Here is a 19,111-nt window from a genome sequence, read left to right on the forward strand (position 1 = left end):
CAAATGTTTTAATGTTGTCCAGCTGGTAAGTGAGTGATTATATTTCATTGTTTTCAAATACATTTTAAAAATCGTGAATGAGGTTGGGTATTTTTTCGTACATTTTTTTTCTCTGTGGTTGTGTATAGCCTGTGAGGGCTGCAACAACCAAATACCCCATATGACATTACCCCCAATAGACATGTATTTTCTCAGATCTCTGAAGGCTGCAACTCCAAAGCCAAGGTGCTCCTCAAGGCAGGGTTGGTTTCTCCGCAGGCTTCTCTCCTTGCCTGGCGGATGGCTGCCTTCTCCCTCTGCCCTCATGTAGTCTTTCCTCTGTGCGTGTGCTTCTCCGGTGCCTCTTTGTCATCTTAGAAGGACACAAGTCATATTGGATTAGACTCCACCTTTAGGACTTCATTTAACCCTAAGTACCTTTTAAAGGCTCTATCTCCAAATATAGTCACATTGGGCGGAAAGCCTTCAAAATATGAATTTTGGGGGGACATATTTTAGTCTGTAACAGCCGTCCATTTCAATGGAGAGATGGGGGTGGCAGAATGTGTTTTGGGGTTGACATTTGAGCTTGTTCCTATCATTCTTGTGCATCCGCTGACTCTTTAGTTGCTGAAAACTCCACTTCAGAAGAGTAGTTACCTTTGTGGGTAAAGGGGTCCAATTGGAGAAGGTTTTTGATTCTAAAGCAAGTGGTGTCCATCAGGACTTTTTGTTATAATATTTGTAATCTCTTATTTATCTGAAGTATTTCATGATAAGTTATTAAAAATATTTAGTGGGCATCGAGTAGCTTGGTTGCAAAGGGAAAGAAGAATTGGAGGCAGTGGCTAGAGAGACATTGACTCAAGAGAGAATCTTTTGAAGGCTGGGAAACGTGTGCCTGTTTATAAAGCAGGGGGATTAGAGCTGGTGTGGGGGAAGAGATTGACGATCCAAGTGAGACAGAGGATAACTGATGGAACGAGGTCCCTGAGGCGCACTGAGCACATGGCCTCCAGATTACAGGAGGGAGGACTGGCTTCGGCTAACCTTTTATGGAAGGAGGGGGGCAAAACCAGAATAGATGCATATGAGTTTGCAAGCTGGGGACATGAGGAAGCGCTGGCTGTGAAACTGAGGAAGATAATGATTGCCACGCTGTTTCTCAAGTAGAATGTACGTTTATCTTATCTGCGGAGACTAAAGGAAAATGGGTGTAGGGCTGGAGGCATTGGGAGAGTAAGAGAAGGTTTAGAACAGTCTATGAGAGAGAGTTGGCCAAGGACATGTTAATGGGTTCTTATTAAAGCAAATGCTGTAAATCCAAAACACTGTAAATCTTGTAGTAATAATAATAATAATAATAATATACAAAAATAAAAAAAAGTAAATCTACAGTGGTACCACCTTTGGTGGGACATCACCCCCCCCCCTCCCAAGACTGCTCAAAAGCTAGTGCCTAGAATTAGAAGAGACTGATGATGTGTTGCTTTCAGCATTGGTGTTTTTAGGGAACTGCAGAAACTGAACAGGGACCAAAAATACTGAGGGTGTTGGTAGTTGTTAATTATTCACCATTTTAAACCTAACTAAAAAGGAGGGAAAGGAAGTGAGGGAATTGATAGACTTAGAAAAAGTGGAAGAATCAAGGGGATAAAGGTCTCAGTGTCAAAGACCAGGAATAGAGGGAGTGAAAGCATGAAATTTCTAGAAGGATAGGAAGTTGCCATCAGAGTTGGAGACTTGTATTTCGAATAGCAAAGATGAAGCAGATTTCCAGGTGATTACAAGAAAGGATTAGCGAACACTTAGAAAGCCTTTCCTACATGTCAAACACTGTTTGAAGCACTTCAAAGGTATCAGGACATTTACAACTAATTTCACATAGGAAAATCCAAGGCACAGAGTAGTTGTGACTTGAACAGCGTCACAGAGTACGTATTGGAGCTCAGCCTGGGAACCGGGTTGTTCAGATCTATAGGATGCTACTTCAAGGTCTTTGTTATGTTCATAAAAATGGGTGCCTGAAGTAGAGGTAAAGGTCATTGGTCATGAGAAGGCCAAAGAACTTTGGGGCATGAATCACTGAAGGGTCATTCACACAGACTGGGATTTGCATTGAGGGTATTCTAACCTTAGCACTTGGGGGTCAGATCATGCATCTTGTATAGCTGATGAAGTAGTTTGGTCTTTATCCTGAAGGCAGTGGGCAGCCATGGAAGCTCATTGCATTTTAAATGTTCTAATTAATTTACAAGTAGATACAAGAGTGACACCAGCATGATTAGTCTTGCAACATTAATCTAACAAAATAGGGGATTTTGGGGTTGGTATTCTATATGATTTTTAGGGGAAATATCAACTTCAGTTTTATCAGAAAACCCATTTTTCAATGAATGAATGACCTCAGTCCCTTCTGAGTCCATAAAAATGTGATTTTGCTATGTTTTTGGCTAGGATATCCAAATCATATTCTCTGGGGTGATTTGGAGAGCAGTAAAAGTGCTGATTATCTGTTAACCCCATGACCCGACAGGAGATTATTCCTACTAACCCGTGACCAGCTTTTGAGTGAAGTTCTTAGACCCTTGTGTAAACAACGGTAATGTGTGTTAAATAATTAAAGTTCTGACCTTTGTGTGATACCAGAGACGTACTCTGACCATGTTTTCTGAACACAGACATGAACCAAGGATCTTCCCTGATTTATGAATTTATTCATGTGCAACATCTTATATGGAGATATGAAATGAAACCCCAGTTTATATTGTACATCTATCAGATTGCCTTTTTTGAAAAAGCAAAATGATATGTTCTAGAAATTCTGGACCTTCTGTAGGTGTAACCTCATGGGATGGTTGTGAGGATTAAAAGATGTAATATATATGAGAGAGATGCTGTCCTATGAGCATCAGGGATTATATGTTCCTGCTTCATTGTTCGGTTAATGGATATGATTTCCCAGTTGACAGATATTATAATTTTAGTAATGTGTTTTTTCCATTTACACTCGCTCTTTAATAGAAAAGGGCTTAAACACACTGGTTTTAAGTTTCTCCATCATCCCCTCCTTTCAGCCTCTCTTTGAAGAACATCCAAGGTCTGTAAATAAAGTTTAAATGCATCAGAAAAATTGATACTTCAAGGAGTCCACTTCCGAGTCTTTTTAAAAGAATTTCTTAAAATGACTTGAAGCATCTTCTCTAAATTATTTATTTTCTAAGTTGGTAGGTAGGCAAATGATGGGGGAAGATCTGCCGCTACACTGGTCCCTAGAACAATGTCAGCCGTTTCTAAATTCTCTCTCTTCCCATCTCACAGAGAGTATGTACCCAGTATGCTACCATGAGACACAGAGGCAATTTGGACTGACAGAGGAAAGTTGACTTCTGTTTCCTGACCTTTTTTTAGGGGGTGGGGAACCTTCGGGAATAACAGGGGAGGACAGACGTCAGCTCTGAAGGCAATTGTTAGCAATTTAGTTTTGAGGACTGTGAGTTATTTCACTTAAGGGGGCAAAATACGGGCTAGATCAATTTGAATGTTAGAGCTGGAAAGTGAGCTTGCAGACATTCTAGTCCCAGCTCTGCATTTGACACCAAGTCCCTTTTCACATACCGCAGTAGTAGTCACACATTTGCATCTCTCCAACTCTGGCCTCCCTCATCCACTCTTTGGAACTTTAGCCCACCCACCCCCACAGTTTCCTAACTAGTTTATGAAAGAACTCAGGTGCCAGCCCCAGAGTCTTGCCAGTTGCCTCACGTGTGCTTTGCAGACTCATCGTCTTAGATGCACAGCTCAGCTTGGGCCCTTTTCCTCCTTTCCTACTACAGAGCTCATTAATGACAGCTAGGAACCAGCAGGCCTGCTGCCTCTTTCGCTTTACATTGTATACAAGGAACATGGAATCAGGCTACGTGCCCACTGTGGGGCGATGTACTATGATCTCATTTAGTCCTTCATCTAACTCTGAACGATGGATATTATTATTTCCATTTTTGAAAATGTGGAAACAGGCACTGAGTGTGGTAAATGGCAAAGCCAAGCCTTAAATCTAGGTCTGGCTGATTAAGCTTGCACCTCGGGGAATGGGAACGAACCTGTTTTACCTGCATGTTAAAGACAACAGTCAGTTGTTGTCTTTGCATCACTCTTGTTGACTTAGCTCTTCAAACCTCCCTTGAGTTCCTTCCTCATTGAAAATCTTTCTCTTTTACTGGCTGGGAAGCTGCTTCTTAATCCCACAGGGTCTTGCTTTACTGCCTCAGTATAGTTTTCTGGGAGAATAATGAATTGTTTTCCAGATAATTAGAAAATCTGTTATCAATGTGTATGAAAATGCATTTCATTCTTACCTCTGAAGCTGTATGCTGAGAAGCCATGGTTGAGGAAACTGAGAGGTATACTCTTTGCTGCAGACGGAGATGGTTGAGGGCAGCTCTTCCTGTAAATTGGCCAGAGAAAGCTGGGTTGTTCTCAGTGTGGAGTTTGTGGGAACTCAGATGCTGCCTGTGTTCCCAAATGGCCAAATGGGACCTAGTCCAGGAAAAACCCAACATCGTAGCCATGTAATGGATTTGGGGAGGCAAACAAGAGTCCTTTTAAGGAACAACTCTGATTTATGTGTTTTTCAGATACGCAGTATAGCAACCCAGAGGAAACAGTCCCTGGTAGTCCTGGTCTGTTCCTCCTTTCCCTCTGAAATGTGGCTTATGTGAATTTTTTGTCTGCAACCAGAGAGCAGCATGAGAATAAATAAATGTTTCCTTCTACTGCTTTTTGGAATGATAGGTAGGTAGGTAGGTAGATATTAAAAATGTAAGTACATATATAGATTTATACTTTACAGATTTGTAGTTTACATATTTTAAAATACAGCTGTATATATCTATCTACATATGTACATATAAGTACACAAACGGAGGGAGAGGGAGCAAGAGAGGGAGTGAGGGAGGGAGGGAGGGGAAGACAGAGAGAGGGAGAGGGGGAGGGAGAGAGAGAGAGAATTAATGAATGAATGAGAATCTATTGTAACTAAGCCAGATCTCTACTTCATGGACTTTAATTCCTGAAATGATAAAGTTAAGCTAAAAGTTACTAAAGGGAACATATTTATTAGCCTGCACATGTGAGGACATTTTCAGATCCTGATACATAGTGAGCTGGGGATTTGGCAGGCATTTTCAAATGAACCTTCAGGAAAAATATATTTAAGTAGCGACTATTAAGAGCAAAGTATAACCTGAAGAAAAATCCCTTTGAGTAGAGAACTATTAAGCTTGAGAAGTTTCAGATGTGTTCATTAGTCATAGTGAATCTTTGCAAACATAGCTTCAAGTTTTCAGTTCTGTCTAACTCAAGATCTTCACACATTTTCCAAAAGCCTAGTTCTCTTAGCTTTGAAGTGAGGTCAGGACCTGTTTGAAATGAATAGGCATCTCCAAGGCTGATGAGGTAGTGTGATAAGTGTAGGATGCAGCTGTGAGCTAGGGTTTACCTTCCAACGTTCAAAGAGCTGGAACATTCCCCATGAGTCACCCTTTTGATTCTTGTTACCCTAGGAATTATCCTCAAGATTCAGCAAAAGGTGGAAATTCCCTCTGCTTCCTTTCCTCTCTCCAACTAGCACTGGAATAATAATTAGAACAGTAAAAACAATAGTTAGCATTTATTGAGAGCTTGCTATGTGCCGTGCACTGTGTTAAACATTTGACAGTCAATGTCTCATTGAATGCTCACAACTTATAAGAGGTAACCCCTAATTTTACTTTAGGGTAAACTGAGGCCTAGAGGGGATTAAATTTGTTATGGACTGTGACAATTCAATATTTGTATTTTATTTTATTTTTGGAGGCTTCTAATTGTGTGTGTGTGTGTGTGTGTGTGTGTGTGTGTGTGTAAGTGTGTGTAAGGGAGTGGGGAGAGAGAGGGGGAGAAAATGTAGCATCGGATTTTTAAGAATTTGAAAAGATCTCCAAGATCATAGAGTCCATTTCTTTCACTGGCCAGTGATTTTCTCACATCAGATACTTTTGCCTTTGCTATTCTCCTTTGAATGACCTGAGTGTCAAGTTTGAGTATCAGAGTCTGAATAATGCAGAAAGCCTGGGGCCGGATGATTGTACTTTGATGGCCAGGCTCGAAGCAAACTGAGGTTCCTCAGTCCGGGGATCCCGAAACCAGAAATCAGTGGATATGCTTTGAGCCTGGGGGTATTTTTCTTTGCTCTGAGATTTGGGGAATGGTGGCTGGGTCACTGCTACTCTTTTGGACTAAGACTTCTTAAAATAACCTTGAAATGCCCAGGCCACCTCTGTAGGCTTTCCAAATATCCCTAGAGGTGATAATATTATGGAAAGAATGGAAAAATAGCTTTGGAACCAGACAAGTGGCCCTGAGGTTGAACCCCAGCTTCATCCTTTTCTAGGTGGGTGGTCTTCATCCAGTCTACGCCCTTAAGCCTTTCCCCCCTCATTTAACAAATGGGGCCAATAATTAGACCTGCCTTACCCATGCCCTATACTACCACCCATTTACTATATTGACAGATTATTTTAGTGATGGCGTTCTTCCATAATCCTTTTATCTTGGTATCTGTTGTGTCAAAGGGGCTTTTCTTAGAAGTCTTAGACCATTGTTAATTCATGTTTGTTAAATGATACGCAAGCTCTTCACTTCCCTGACCTAAAAACATCCTAAATAGGTCTAAAAGGAAAACTCTGCTTGAAATCTGCCATACTGTTCTTAGTAGAAAACACATAATCCATGCCAAGTGGATGGGAGGTGTCCTTAGCAGGATCTGACTTTATTCTTTCTCTCCCTCAGTATTCTCTTCCTAAGGCAACTGCCCAAGAAAATGGATCGACAGAGCATGGATTAGAGACCCATTAGATATAATCAGTGGGAGTATAAAACTGTTCCCTTTAGGAGCTACTGAGTTTTAAGGGAATAGCGCACCAGATTGGGGGTTAGAATTCTTGGGTTGTAGTCTCAGATCCAGCACCTGCTGGCTTTGGAACCTTGAGTAAATCACTTCCCCTCTCTGGGCATCAGTTTTACCAAAGTATACTGTATGGGCAGACTAGATAGGAACCTAGAATGCTGTACCTAGAAGGGCCTTAAATATTGTTGCAGAGAGCAAAGACAAACCTGATGACAGCCCGCTTTAAAAAAAAAAGTTGGCTCTTGGTAACAACAGACATGACATTTTCAAAGTTTGGTTCATACTCTAAGGAAACTTGGTGACACACTTGATGTCTAAAATGGTCTCTGCCAAATGCTAAGAGCTCATTATTTTTGACTTCATCACCACTTTTGTTTCTAATGAAGTTCAGAGTATAATTTTGCTAGTAGAACCAGACCCCAGAAAGTGCAACACAGCCTCAGCCAGAGCGTATATGGGGACTCGGTGGAAATCTGGGATTCATCAGGACCACGTCGCGTAGCTTTGATTTATGGACAGGCGTGATGCTTTTTGTACAATGTGATATTTGCAGCCCCGAAGCAGCATCTGGGGAGAAGCTGGGTAGTCGCTCGGCTCTGCCAGAATTTCCAAGTGTCGGACTCAGTCTGGATAGCATGGCTTTTGGCAACTGAACAATGATTGTCTTCTGTTAAATCTCTTCCCATTTTCACACCTGAAGACCTGACAGAGAAGAAGCGAGAAGGGAGTTAAGATGTGACTAAGCTCAGGCGTGCAGTTCAGGACCCTCCTTCCCGAGAAGGTGACACTTCTCCGCTGTGCCTCAAAGCTCAGCAAATGTGATCATCTAACTCAACGCCTCAGGAGCCTTCAAAGAAAGGATTCCCCAGGCAGAGGCCGAGGCCCAGCAGGGTGCAGCCCTTTTCCTTGGTCTTGTGTGCTTTTAGACCAGGACTTGAGACTTCACCTCAGCTAACATTCACTCAGCACCAACCCACGTACCCAGAAAATAAATAGCACTGCTTTGCCCGACCCCTCTGTATACCCTCTGGGACTTTTCTTGAAGTCGCTATCAAAGGCCTCAAAACCCTAAGTATTCTTAACCAGTCTGCAGAAAACTAAATCACTCTGTCCTCTTTCTAGAGTTTTGGAGGGTGGGAAAATAAGCTTTGCCTGATACTGTTTATATCCAAGGAATTATTTTAAACTTAAAATGTTCCTTTCTATGTTATATTGTGGAAAGAGTGTTACCCTTGAATTCAGACCTATCTGAGTTCATATCATAGCCATGCCACTTATTATCAGGTGACCTTGGACAGTGCACACTCTTTATTCCTAGCCAACCCTTTGACCGCAAATCCCCTGTCTCATCTTTGTAGTAACTTGACCTAGTCTATCACGAGTTAAGAATTCCTGCCTGGTTTCTCAGCTGTAAATCAGCCACTCCAGCGTCCAGAGGAAGCTAAATGAGGGATTATACTCTGTGAAGTTTTAATGAGATTTTCTGCAACTTTTCGTTTATGTTTCCAATTATTTTCTCCTCTTTTAATCCTGTGACAAAGGTAGATTGAGGGCATTATCCTGTGGTGAAATTTCAGGAATGTGCTGGTTGATCAGCCATGTCCTTTAGTTCCAAACTCTTTGGAAGTTCAGAGAAAGGAACTTGTGAACAATCAGGAAATGAGTCAATATGTGTAAAGCACTTAGAACTGTGACTGGCACATAATAAACACTCTATGGGAAAGTGCTCACTATTAAAAACAGCTCTGACCCATGGCTTGAACTTGGAAAAAGTTTTCTCCACCAAAGCTGAGCTTTCAGTCAGTCTTCAGCAGCTGGTACCACCATTTATGCCATCTCCTGCCACTGCTGTCACTTCTACTTTACAGTGATTGCTGGAGATGCAGACGAGCTAGTTTTGTATCCTATTCCACGTGATATTTGACCCCATCCTTCCCGATTAGAAAGCCCCACACACTATGAGTCTCCCATTCCTGTAGAATTTGTTTCTTCTATCTTTGAAGGGTGTATTGTTACTAATTTCTCAGAACATGTTTAGAATAGCTCTTTTCATGAATACTCAAGATGTCAATAGGGAGTTAAGTAGAAAAGCTGGGTTTCTTTTCTTGGGTCTCTCTTAACTCCCTTTTTATCTCTGAAAGTTTTGCCTCATTAAAACCAGGCTGTCAAAAGTCAGTCAAGATCATGGGCCTGTCATCTCTCCTTCCTCCTCTCTTAAGAGAAACTATGGAGATTCTCCCAGGTTTTCCTTCCCAAGCCCACTAGTTATATCTATAGTTTGTAGTCCCAGTTTTCGCAGAACTAATGATATCCATTAATTTGGTAAATACTTGCAAAACTTTCATTACTTACCAGGCAAAGTTCTAGGTACTGGGGATATACCTGTAAACAAAATAGAGACCCTTAATTCATGGATCCTATATTCTACTGGGGAGAAAGAGATGATAAACAAGTCTATATATTTGTCAGGTGGTGATAACTGCTCTGAAGAAACATAAAACAAGGCAAGGGATTGTTGTCTTACAGAAGATGGTGTTAATGATATTTAGGCAGAGAACTGAATAAAGCCATGGTAGGTTTCTTGGTGAAGAGCAGGTCCAGGAATGGTGAACAGTGAGTTGCAGAGTCCCTGATGCTAAAGTGTGCTTGGCATGCTGAACAGAAAAGAGGCCAAAGTGGTTAGGGTTGAATGAGCAAGGAGGGCCATCTACTGCATTCTTCTCAAAGGGACAGCAGTAACACATAGGTTAAAGCTCATCACTTAAAAGAGATGTGAAGTGAGGCCTTTGGAGGGCCCACAGAATAGAGAGGGAGGTCAGTGGATTCTTCCTACCACAGTAACTGCCAATATTTCCACATTAAAGCTTGGCTCCAAAGTGTACATCTGTAGGCCAGCCTTAGGGGGGATGTTGCAATCCATGTTGACTCTAGGGTTATCCAGGCTATGTTTTATTTTAGAGAGGACACCCAACAGGAATTGTCCTTTCTGGTTTTCTAGACTTTTCTCATTTAGAGAAAAAGGGATTTTAAGCCTAGTGAATATCTTCTCTGAGCCCTGATTGCCAGATCTAGTCTCAAAAGGTTCCCAACCAATGTTACAGTCTACCTGGAGGAGACAGGACCTGTAAACAGCACCCTTTCCAAATGGAATTGGCAGCTCTCATTACAAACCCTAGAAGTTAGTGAGCCCACATCCATCTTGGGGCCTGGGTAGCTCCTTGAAAAAGAGCAGGCTCTAAAGAAAGTTTTGTCAATGAGAAGTGAATAATTTGTGTAACTAGAATAAGATCATTTAATCCAGAAGAGACCTTCAAGAGCCATCAGGTATAAACTCTACAATCCCTGATTTGCATAACACAACCACTTCACCCCTTATTGCTCCAATATCAACCTCGCTCCCCCACTTTCCCCGCCCTCTTCCATCTCCCCCCTCCCTCTAAGGAAACATGGGTGTAAGTCCTTGTTAGGATTGCTAATAGGATAGTTACCATTTATTGAGCACTCAATATGTTCTAGACTAGGCTCTTTGCATATATTTTCTCATTCAATCATCACAACCTTATAAGATAGGTAGTATCATTATCCTTATTTTGCAACTGAGGAAAAAAATGAATGAAAAAAGGTGAAGATAGTCTATGTGAATTATAGGATCCATTAAAAGAAACAATCTAGACATTATTGGAGTCCCAGAAGCCCCATAAGGAGAAGAATGGGAGAAAACTTACTTAAATAAATAGTGGCTCAGAACTCACATTTGAGGAGAGATTTATGAAGCTAACAAATCCCTTCAAAATTTCAACCCAGAATAATCTCCAAAACACATTATAATGAAACAGTATAAAATTAAAGACGGGGAGAAGTTTACAGACAGCAAGAGAAAAAAAAAGCCTTAGCTAGATTAAGAAATAGAGAAGACTCAAATATATAAAATGGAAAATGAAAGAGGAGACACCCAGAAACACAAAGGATGATTCGAGACTACTATGAATAATTGTATGTCAGCAAATTGGATAGTCTAGAAAAGAGGGATAAGTTCCTGGAAACATACCACCTACCAATACTGAATCATGAAGAAACAGGAAATCTGAACAGACTAATAACGAGTGAGGAGATTGAATCAATAATCAGAAATCTCCCAACAAAGAAAAACCCAGAACCAGATGGCCTTATCAGTAAATTCTACCAAACATTAAAAGAAAAAATAATACCAATCCTTCTCAAACTTCAAAAAAACATTGAAAAGGAAGAAATACTCTCAAAGTCATTTTATGAGGCCAACATTACCCTGATAACAGAGCCAGATAAGGACTTACAAAAACAAAGCAAAACAACAACAGAAACCTACAGGCCAATATATCTGATGAATGTAGGTGGAAATTTTCTCAACAAAATACTAGCATGCCAAATTCAACAGCACAGTAAAAGAATCATACACCATGATCAAGTGGGATTTACCCCTGGGATTCAAGGGCGGTTCAATATATGCAAATCAATAAATGTCATACACCACCTTAATAGAATTAAAAATTGAAATCATATGATCATTTCACTAGATGTAGAAATGGATTTTCCAAAATTCAACATCCTTTTGTGATAAAAAATAAATTTAAAATTAAGTATTGAAGGGATAGCTGACAAGCCCACAGCTAACATCATAATGGTCAAAAGTGTACAGCTTTCTCACTAAGATCAGGAACAATAGAAGAGGGCTCAATCTCACCACTCTGATTCAACATAGTATTGAATTCCTAGCCAAAGCAATTAGGCAAGTAAAAGAAATAAAATACATCAAAATTGGAAAGGGCTATATGTAAGTTATTTCTTGTAATTTTTTTATTGGCTGCTAGACATTGTTAATTTTACCTTCTTGGATATTGGCCTTTTTTGTATTCCAATAAGTAATATTCTTGAACTTTTTTCTGGGATGCAGTTAAGTTACTAGAAAACAGCTTGATGCTTTCAAGTATTTCTTTTAGTCTTTGTTGGGCAGAAAAAGAGTAGTGTTTAATCTAGGGTTATTTTTTCCTTACTAATGAGGCAAAATTTGGATGTATATTCTACCCAGTATCCTATGAATTATTTTATTTTCCACTGTGTCTAGTGAGAACGGGAACTCTTTCAGAGACTCTGTGGTCTCAGGTAATTGTTCCCTCTAATTCTATCATGTTTTGACTCACACATATGTTGCCCTGTGTCCCCAATCATGTGAACCCTGTGACTATGCAGCCTATGTTGATTCTTGTCTGATAGAATGTTGGGCTTTGACATTTCTCTTTGCACTAATCATGAGGGTTGATTTCATTGCACTGGACAAGGGTCCCTTTCCTCTCTCACCACTAATATGTGTCCTCCCAAAGTGTGTGCACTTTGGCCAAAAGGTCATTCTCTCCAGGGACAGGAAGGACTTGTGAGAGCCTACATAAAAATTTTAATCACAGCTGCTCTCTCATTAATCCTGCACTTTTAACATCTTCTAAGGTACTTTGTTTTTGGCCTTCCTTTTTAAAATAATATCCATGATATGAAATTTTAAAAGATCAAAATGATATAGGGATGAAAAATAAGTTTACCTTCATCCTTTCCTCAGCCGCTCATTACTCCTGTCTTAAGGTAAACAATGTAACCAGTTTCTTTGGTATCCTTCCAGAAATACTGAGTGCATGTGGGTATTTTTAGTGACCCTCAACACCCTATTCCTACCCATAGAGTGTACCTTGACTACCCTTTTCACCTGATTCTTAGCACACCGTGTGATGTGAGGTAGATGGTCCTCTCCCCATGTTATAGATGAGGAAGCTAAGGCTCAGAGATGGGAGGTGACTTATCTGAGGTTTCCCAGGAAGTAAGTGGAAAATCCACTACTGATGTTGCAGTTTTTGTCTGTATTCTTTTCTCCACATTGAGAAGTGTCAGGTCCTGTGCCTCGAACATGGTAGAAGATTTCTAAACACTTGCTGGCAGCTAGAGTGATTAAGAAAATTCTCCCAATTCCTTTAATATTCGAATCACTATGGCAGGCTCTAGATGTAATGTGTGAGTGTCAATCAACTCGTGGTTAGCATTAGGGAGACAGAAACTTGATCTTTCTAATTGTTGCCTGTAACTATTCTCCCTTTACAGATCTATTCAGGTCCACCTGAGGAAAGTGCTGCTCCCCCAGTGCCCCCGCCTCGAGTGACAGCAAGAAGGCACAAACCAATCACCATTTCAAAGCGCTTGCTGCGGGAAAGGACGGTTTTCTATACTTCTGCCCTGGATGAAACTGAAGGTCAGTGCTGATGTTCACCTTTCAGCGTCTTAATGGTGGCTAGACACAAAGAGGGCAGAAGAGGTGCACTGTTTCTCTCCATATAAAGGTAGAAGTTTTTTGGGTGCTGGGCCAGGCAAAGCAAGGTTTTTAAATTTTGTGCCCAGAGAGCAAATAAATCTTTCGGCAGTAGATAGGACAGTGATAGACCTGTAAAGCCAGTTACAATGATATTTTAGGAGGCCACTGGAGAATCAAAGATGTTCTTAGGTTTGCACCTCAAAATGTTGAAATGGGGGAGCAATGTGCTTTCTGAATGTTCTGAAATTTTAAATTCAAATCCAGCTAACATGGTGGAGTGATGTCAGCAAGATGGCTGAATAATAGTTTCCAGAGCATGTCCCCTCACAGTAATATCAATTTGAAAAACCATCCATGCATAAAAATACCTTCATGAGAGCTGTGGTAGCCAGCTGAGAGATTATACAACCTGGGTGGAACACAAAAATAAGAAAAGGTGCATTGCAGATTGTAGGAAGGTTATTTTCATATTACCCATGTCACACCTCCCCCAAGGTCACAGTGAAGTTCTGAGGTAATTATCCTCCACATTCGGCGGGGAGGAGAGTGAAGTGAGCACCCAACTTCACCTTGTACCCCACCACTAGGCCTAACACAGTGAACCTCAGTGCCAACCCATTCCTCATGGACCCAGGCTCCAGGCTTGCCTCAGCACCAGGTCACTCCTTGCAGCCCCAGGCTCCAGGCCTGTCCCTGTGGACCCAAACTCCTAGCCCAACACAGTGGCAGGCCAGGCCTGTGACCCCAGGTTCGAGGCCACCCACCATAGCCCTAGTCATGAGGATGCAACTGCAGAACTAGCCTCCAGGCTGTGCCCCTGTGAAGCCAACCTCAAAGTCTACCCCAGTGCCTGGCTAGCCCCCTGGCCCCGTGCTTCAAGCTCACCACAGCAGATCCCGGCTGTGCACTTTCCTACCTGCTGACCCATGCATTGTACTAGCCTACCCAAAGACTCCAGCACCAAGCCTGCCTGTGCAGCCTGCCAACTGGCCCCCACCCAGAATCTCTGGTTGTGCTGACCAGTAAAGGGCTTTCCTTGCCAAAGCCAGTCTGTAAAGACTAGAAGATGTGCCTGTTCCTTCAAATAGGCAAACACCAACACAAGACCTCAAGGATCAGGATTATTAGAAAAATATGACACCACCAAAGGATCCTCTACATGGTGAACAGCATAAAGCACCAGGAACTGACCCTGTTGAAACAGAGATCTGTGATCTGTCTGACAAGGAATTCCAAATAATCATCTTAAAGATGCTGAGTGAGTTACAAGAGAACACAGATAGATAACTAAACAAAATCAGGAAAACAATACATGAGAAGTTCACGAAAGTGATAGAAACCATGAAAAAGAACCAAAAAGAACTTCTGGAGCTGAAGAACACAATGACTCCACTGGAAAATTCTATAGAATTTTGAAGCTTTAATGGAATCAACCTTGACCAAACAGAAGAAATATTCAGTAAGTACAATGACACATCACTTGAAATTACCCAGTCTGAAGAACAAAAAGAAAGAAAGAAGGTTGAAAGAAAGTGAAGAAAACCTAAGCTACTTATGGGACACCATCTATCAAAGTAATATACACATTATGGGAGTCCAAGAAGGAACAGAGAAAGAGAAAGGGGAGAGAGGTTATTTAAAGAAATGATGACTGAAAACTTACTAAATATAGCAAGGGAAATGAACATCCATTCCATGAAGCCCAAAGAAACCCAAATAGATAAAACAAAGAGATTTTCACTAAGACACGTTAAAATAAAAGTCTCAAAATGCTGAGACAAAGACAAAATTTTGAATGCAGCAAGAAAAAAATTGAGTCGTCACATACAAAGAAAATCCCATAATACTATAAACAGATTTCTCAGCAGAAACCTTGCAGACAGGAAGAATGAAATGATATATTCAAAGTACTGAAAGGGGAGCAGGGGAGGACCTGCCAACCAAGAATACTATACCTGACAAAACAGTCCTTCAGAAATGAAGGAGAGAGAAAACTTGTCCAGACAAACAAATGCTGAAGGAGTTCATCACCACTAGACCTGGTTTACAAGAAATGCTGAAAGAGGTATTCAAGTCAAAACAAATGGACACTAACTAACAACATGAAAACCCATGAAAGTATAAAACTCATTGGTAAAGGTAAATATATAGTCCAATTCAGAATATTCTAATACTGTAATAGTGGTGTGTGAATCACTTTTAACTCTAGTATAAATGTTAAAATACAAAAGCATTAAAAATAACTATAACTACAGTAATTTAATGGATACACAATTTCAAAGGTAAATTATGATGTCTATAACATAAAATGTAAGGAAAGGAGAAGTTAAAATGTTTTGTATGTGGTCAGTTACTTTGTTAGCTTAAAACAGACTGCTATAACTATAAGATGTTTTATGCAAACTTCATGATTCTGACAAATGCAATACCTATAGCAGATACACAAAAGAGAAATAAATCAAAGTATACTATTACCAAAAAAAATTCAAATCATAAATAAAGACAGCCAGAGTGGAAGAAAAGAAATGCAAATGAGTCAGAAACAATTAACAAAATGACAATAGTAAGTTCTTACCAATAATTACTTTAAATGAAAATGGATTAAATTTTCCAATCAAAAGACATAGAGTGAATGACTGGATTAAAAAATGAGATTCGACATGGTAACCAAAAGAGAACAGAGTGGCTTTATGACAAAAACTGTCACAAGAGGCAAAAAGGTAATTATATAATGATAATTGTATCATTTGTCAAGAGAATATAACCATTTTAAATATATATGCAACCAATATCTGAGCATCTAAGTATGTAAAGCAAATATTAACAGAAGTAAAGGGAGATATAGACAGCAATATAATAATAGTAGGGGACTTAAACACTCCACTTTCAACAATACGTAGATCATCCAGATAGGAAGTCAATAAGGAAACAGGTGACTTGAATAACAATATAATTCAAGTGAACCTAACAGACATGTACATAACATTCCATCCAGCAGCAGTAGAATACACATTTTTTTAAAGCACACACAGAAAATTCTCCAAGATTGATCATATGTTGGGCCACAAAACGAGTCTTAACAAACTTAAGAAGATTGAAATCATACCAGATATCTTTTCTAACCCCAACGGTGTGCAGTTAGAAATCAATAAGTGGAGAAAATGAAGTAAATTCACAAATATGTGGAAATTAAACAGCACACTTCTGAAAAAACCAGTGGCTCAAAGAAGAAATCAAACTGGGAATCAAAAATTTCATGAAACAAAAATGGAAACACAGCATACTAAAACTTATGGAATTAAGTAAAAATTATTCTAAGAGGAAAGTTTGTAGTGGTAAATACCTACATTAAGAAAAGAGAAGATCAGGGGCAGCTGGTTAGCTCAGGTGGTTAGAGCGCAGGCTCATAACACCAACGTTGCCAGTTCAATTCCCACATGGGCCACTGAGTTGTGCCCTCCACAACTAGGTTGAAATAACTACTTGAATTGGAGCTGATGGGTCCTGAAAAAACACACTGTTCTTCAATAAAAATTTATAAAAAAAAAAAAAAAGAAAAGAGAAGATCACAAATAAACAAGCTAACTTTACACCTCACGGAGCTAGAAAAGAGAACAAACTAAGGCCAAAGGTAGCAGAAGGAAGAAAAAAAAAAGATCAGAATGAAAAAAGAAATAGAGATGAGGAAAACAATAGAAAACATAAATGAAATTAAGAGGTGTTTTTTTTAAGACAGATAAAATTGACATTTATTTAGACTACGAAAAAAGACTCCAATAAATAAAATTATAAATGAAAGACATTGCAACTGATACCACAGAAATATAAAGAATCATAGACAACTGTGAACAATTATATACCAACAGACTTGATAAGCTAGAAGAAATGGATAAATTCCTAGAAACATACAACCTACCAAGTCTGAATCATGAAGAAATAGAAAATCTGAACAGACCAATAACAAGTAAGAAGATTGAGTCAGTACCGTGTTTCCCCCAAAATAAGACTGGGTCTTATATTAATTTTCGCTCCAACAATCTACATTTATTCATTTATTTGTGTGCAAGAATCTACATTTATTCAAACAGTCATGCCTGGCTGATGATCTTAACTGGGGCTTATGTTTTGGGTAGGGCTTATATTACAAGCATCCTGCAAAATCATGCTAGGGCTTATTTTCCAGCTAGGTCTTATTTTGGGGGAAATATAATAAAAAATCTCCCTACAAAGAAAAGCTCACAACCTAATGTCTTCACTGTAGAATTCTACCAAACAGTTGATGAATAGTTAACACCAATTCTTCTCAAACACTTCTAAAAAATTTAAGAGGAGTGTACAATCCCAAACTCATTTTATGAGGTCAGCATTACCTTGATACAAAAGCCAAAGATAATATAAGACAAGAAAACTGCAGGCCAATATAGCTGCTGAACATAGATGAAAAAATCCTCAACAAGATACTAGAGAACTGAATCCATCAATAGATTAAAATAATCTTATACATGAGCAAGTGGGGTTTATCCCTGGGATGCATACAAGGATGGTTCAACATAAACGAAAAAATCAATGTGGCACACCACATTGATAGAATGGAGGATAAAAATCATAAGGATTACTTGTATAGATTCAGAAAAAGCACTTGATACAATTCAATATTCTTTCATGATAACAATTCTCAACAAATTAGGAATAGAAGGAATTGTACTTCAATATAATAAAGACCATATATGTTAAACCAACAGCTAGCATCATACTCAAAGGTGAAACCTTTTTACCCTAAGATCAGGATCAAGAATGTCCACTATCTCCACTTCTATTTGACAAAGTACTTTTTCTTGCCTAATCACTCTGGCTAAGACTACTTGTAGATCTCATTTCGTTTATCCATTTATCAGTTGATGGACGATTGGGTCATTTCCTCTTATTGGCTGTAATGCTGCTATGAACAGTTGTGCACAGAGTTTTGTGTGGACATATGTTTCCAATGACTTCGATTCCTTTCCTGTAAAATGGGACTGAAATGTCCCCTTTCCCCTTTTTTCCACCTTTTGCAATTCTTCAAGGCCCAGCTCAAATGATACCTATTATACAAGAGCTCATGCCACCCCTCCAGACAGAGTTAGCGTTCTCCTCCTCATAGAACTTACTTGCATTATAACAGTTGGTCATTTCTGCTGCTGGACTAGTGTGCCACCTCTCAAAGCTCCTGCCCGTCACTCACCTGAAATAGAAGAGAGGCCCCCAGGGGCTACTTGCCTATTGTGAGGCCTCCCTGTGTGATCTGCATTCACTCTCAGTTCTCTGCAGTTTCTGAAGCTGGTCCGTATGTGTTCCTTTGGAAACAGATGGCTGGTTAGGAAAAGGGGGCCATACTGAACTCATACTATTAACTGCCAGAAGCAATGAACTCTCTCTTCAGAAAGAGTGTGGACTCTGGTAACCAACTTCAAGCTTTGAAAACAACTGAGAAGCTTGTACTACTGTCACAGGACTTGGAGACCACAAAAGCGAAAAGAACATAAAGTGACTAGTTGGGGGTTTCTGTATGAGGATGGAGAAAGAAATTAAATTCTGTTAAGTTTATTTACTTGAATTTTTTTAATTAGAGTTTATGGGGGTGGCAATTGTTAGCAAAGTTATGTAGATTTCCGGTGTACAATTCTGTAACACATCATCTATGTATCACATTGTGTGTTCACCACCCAGAGTCAGTTCTCCTTCCATCACCACATATTTGATCCCTTTACCCTCGTCTACCACCCCCCACCCCCCTTACCCTCTGGTAACCACTAAACTGTTGTCTGTGTGGTTAACTTGAAATTTGAGAGATCTCTACAAATCACTTTTCAGTGAAGTAG

General features: G+C 39.8%; 1 protein-coding gene across 2 annotated transcripts in view; it reads left to right on the forward strand.

Annotated features, from left to right (window-relative positions):
* OPHN1 (oligophrenin 1) overlaps nucleotides 1-19,111 on the forward strand; it is a 286,883-nt gene that overhangs the window by 248,005 nt on the left and 19,767 nt on the right. For both annotated transcript variants that reach the window (XM_019648067.1, XM_019648068.1), the window contains exon 20: nucleotides 13,046-13,193. In XM_019648067.1, coding sequence (XP_019503612.1) covers nucleotides 13,046-13,193 — 148 coding nt within the window. The remainder of the gene's footprint in view (nucleotides 1-13,045; nucleotides 13,194-19,111) is intronic.

The sequence above is a fragment of the Hipposideros armiger genome, unplaced genomic scaffold (assembly GCF_001890085.2).
Source record: "Hipposideros armiger isolate ML-2016 unplaced genomic scaffold, ASM189008v1 scaffold_119, whole genome shotgun sequence".
Taxonomy (NCBI): Eukaryota; Metazoa; Chordata; class Mammalia; order Chiroptera; family Hipposideridae; genus Hipposideros; species Hipposideros armiger.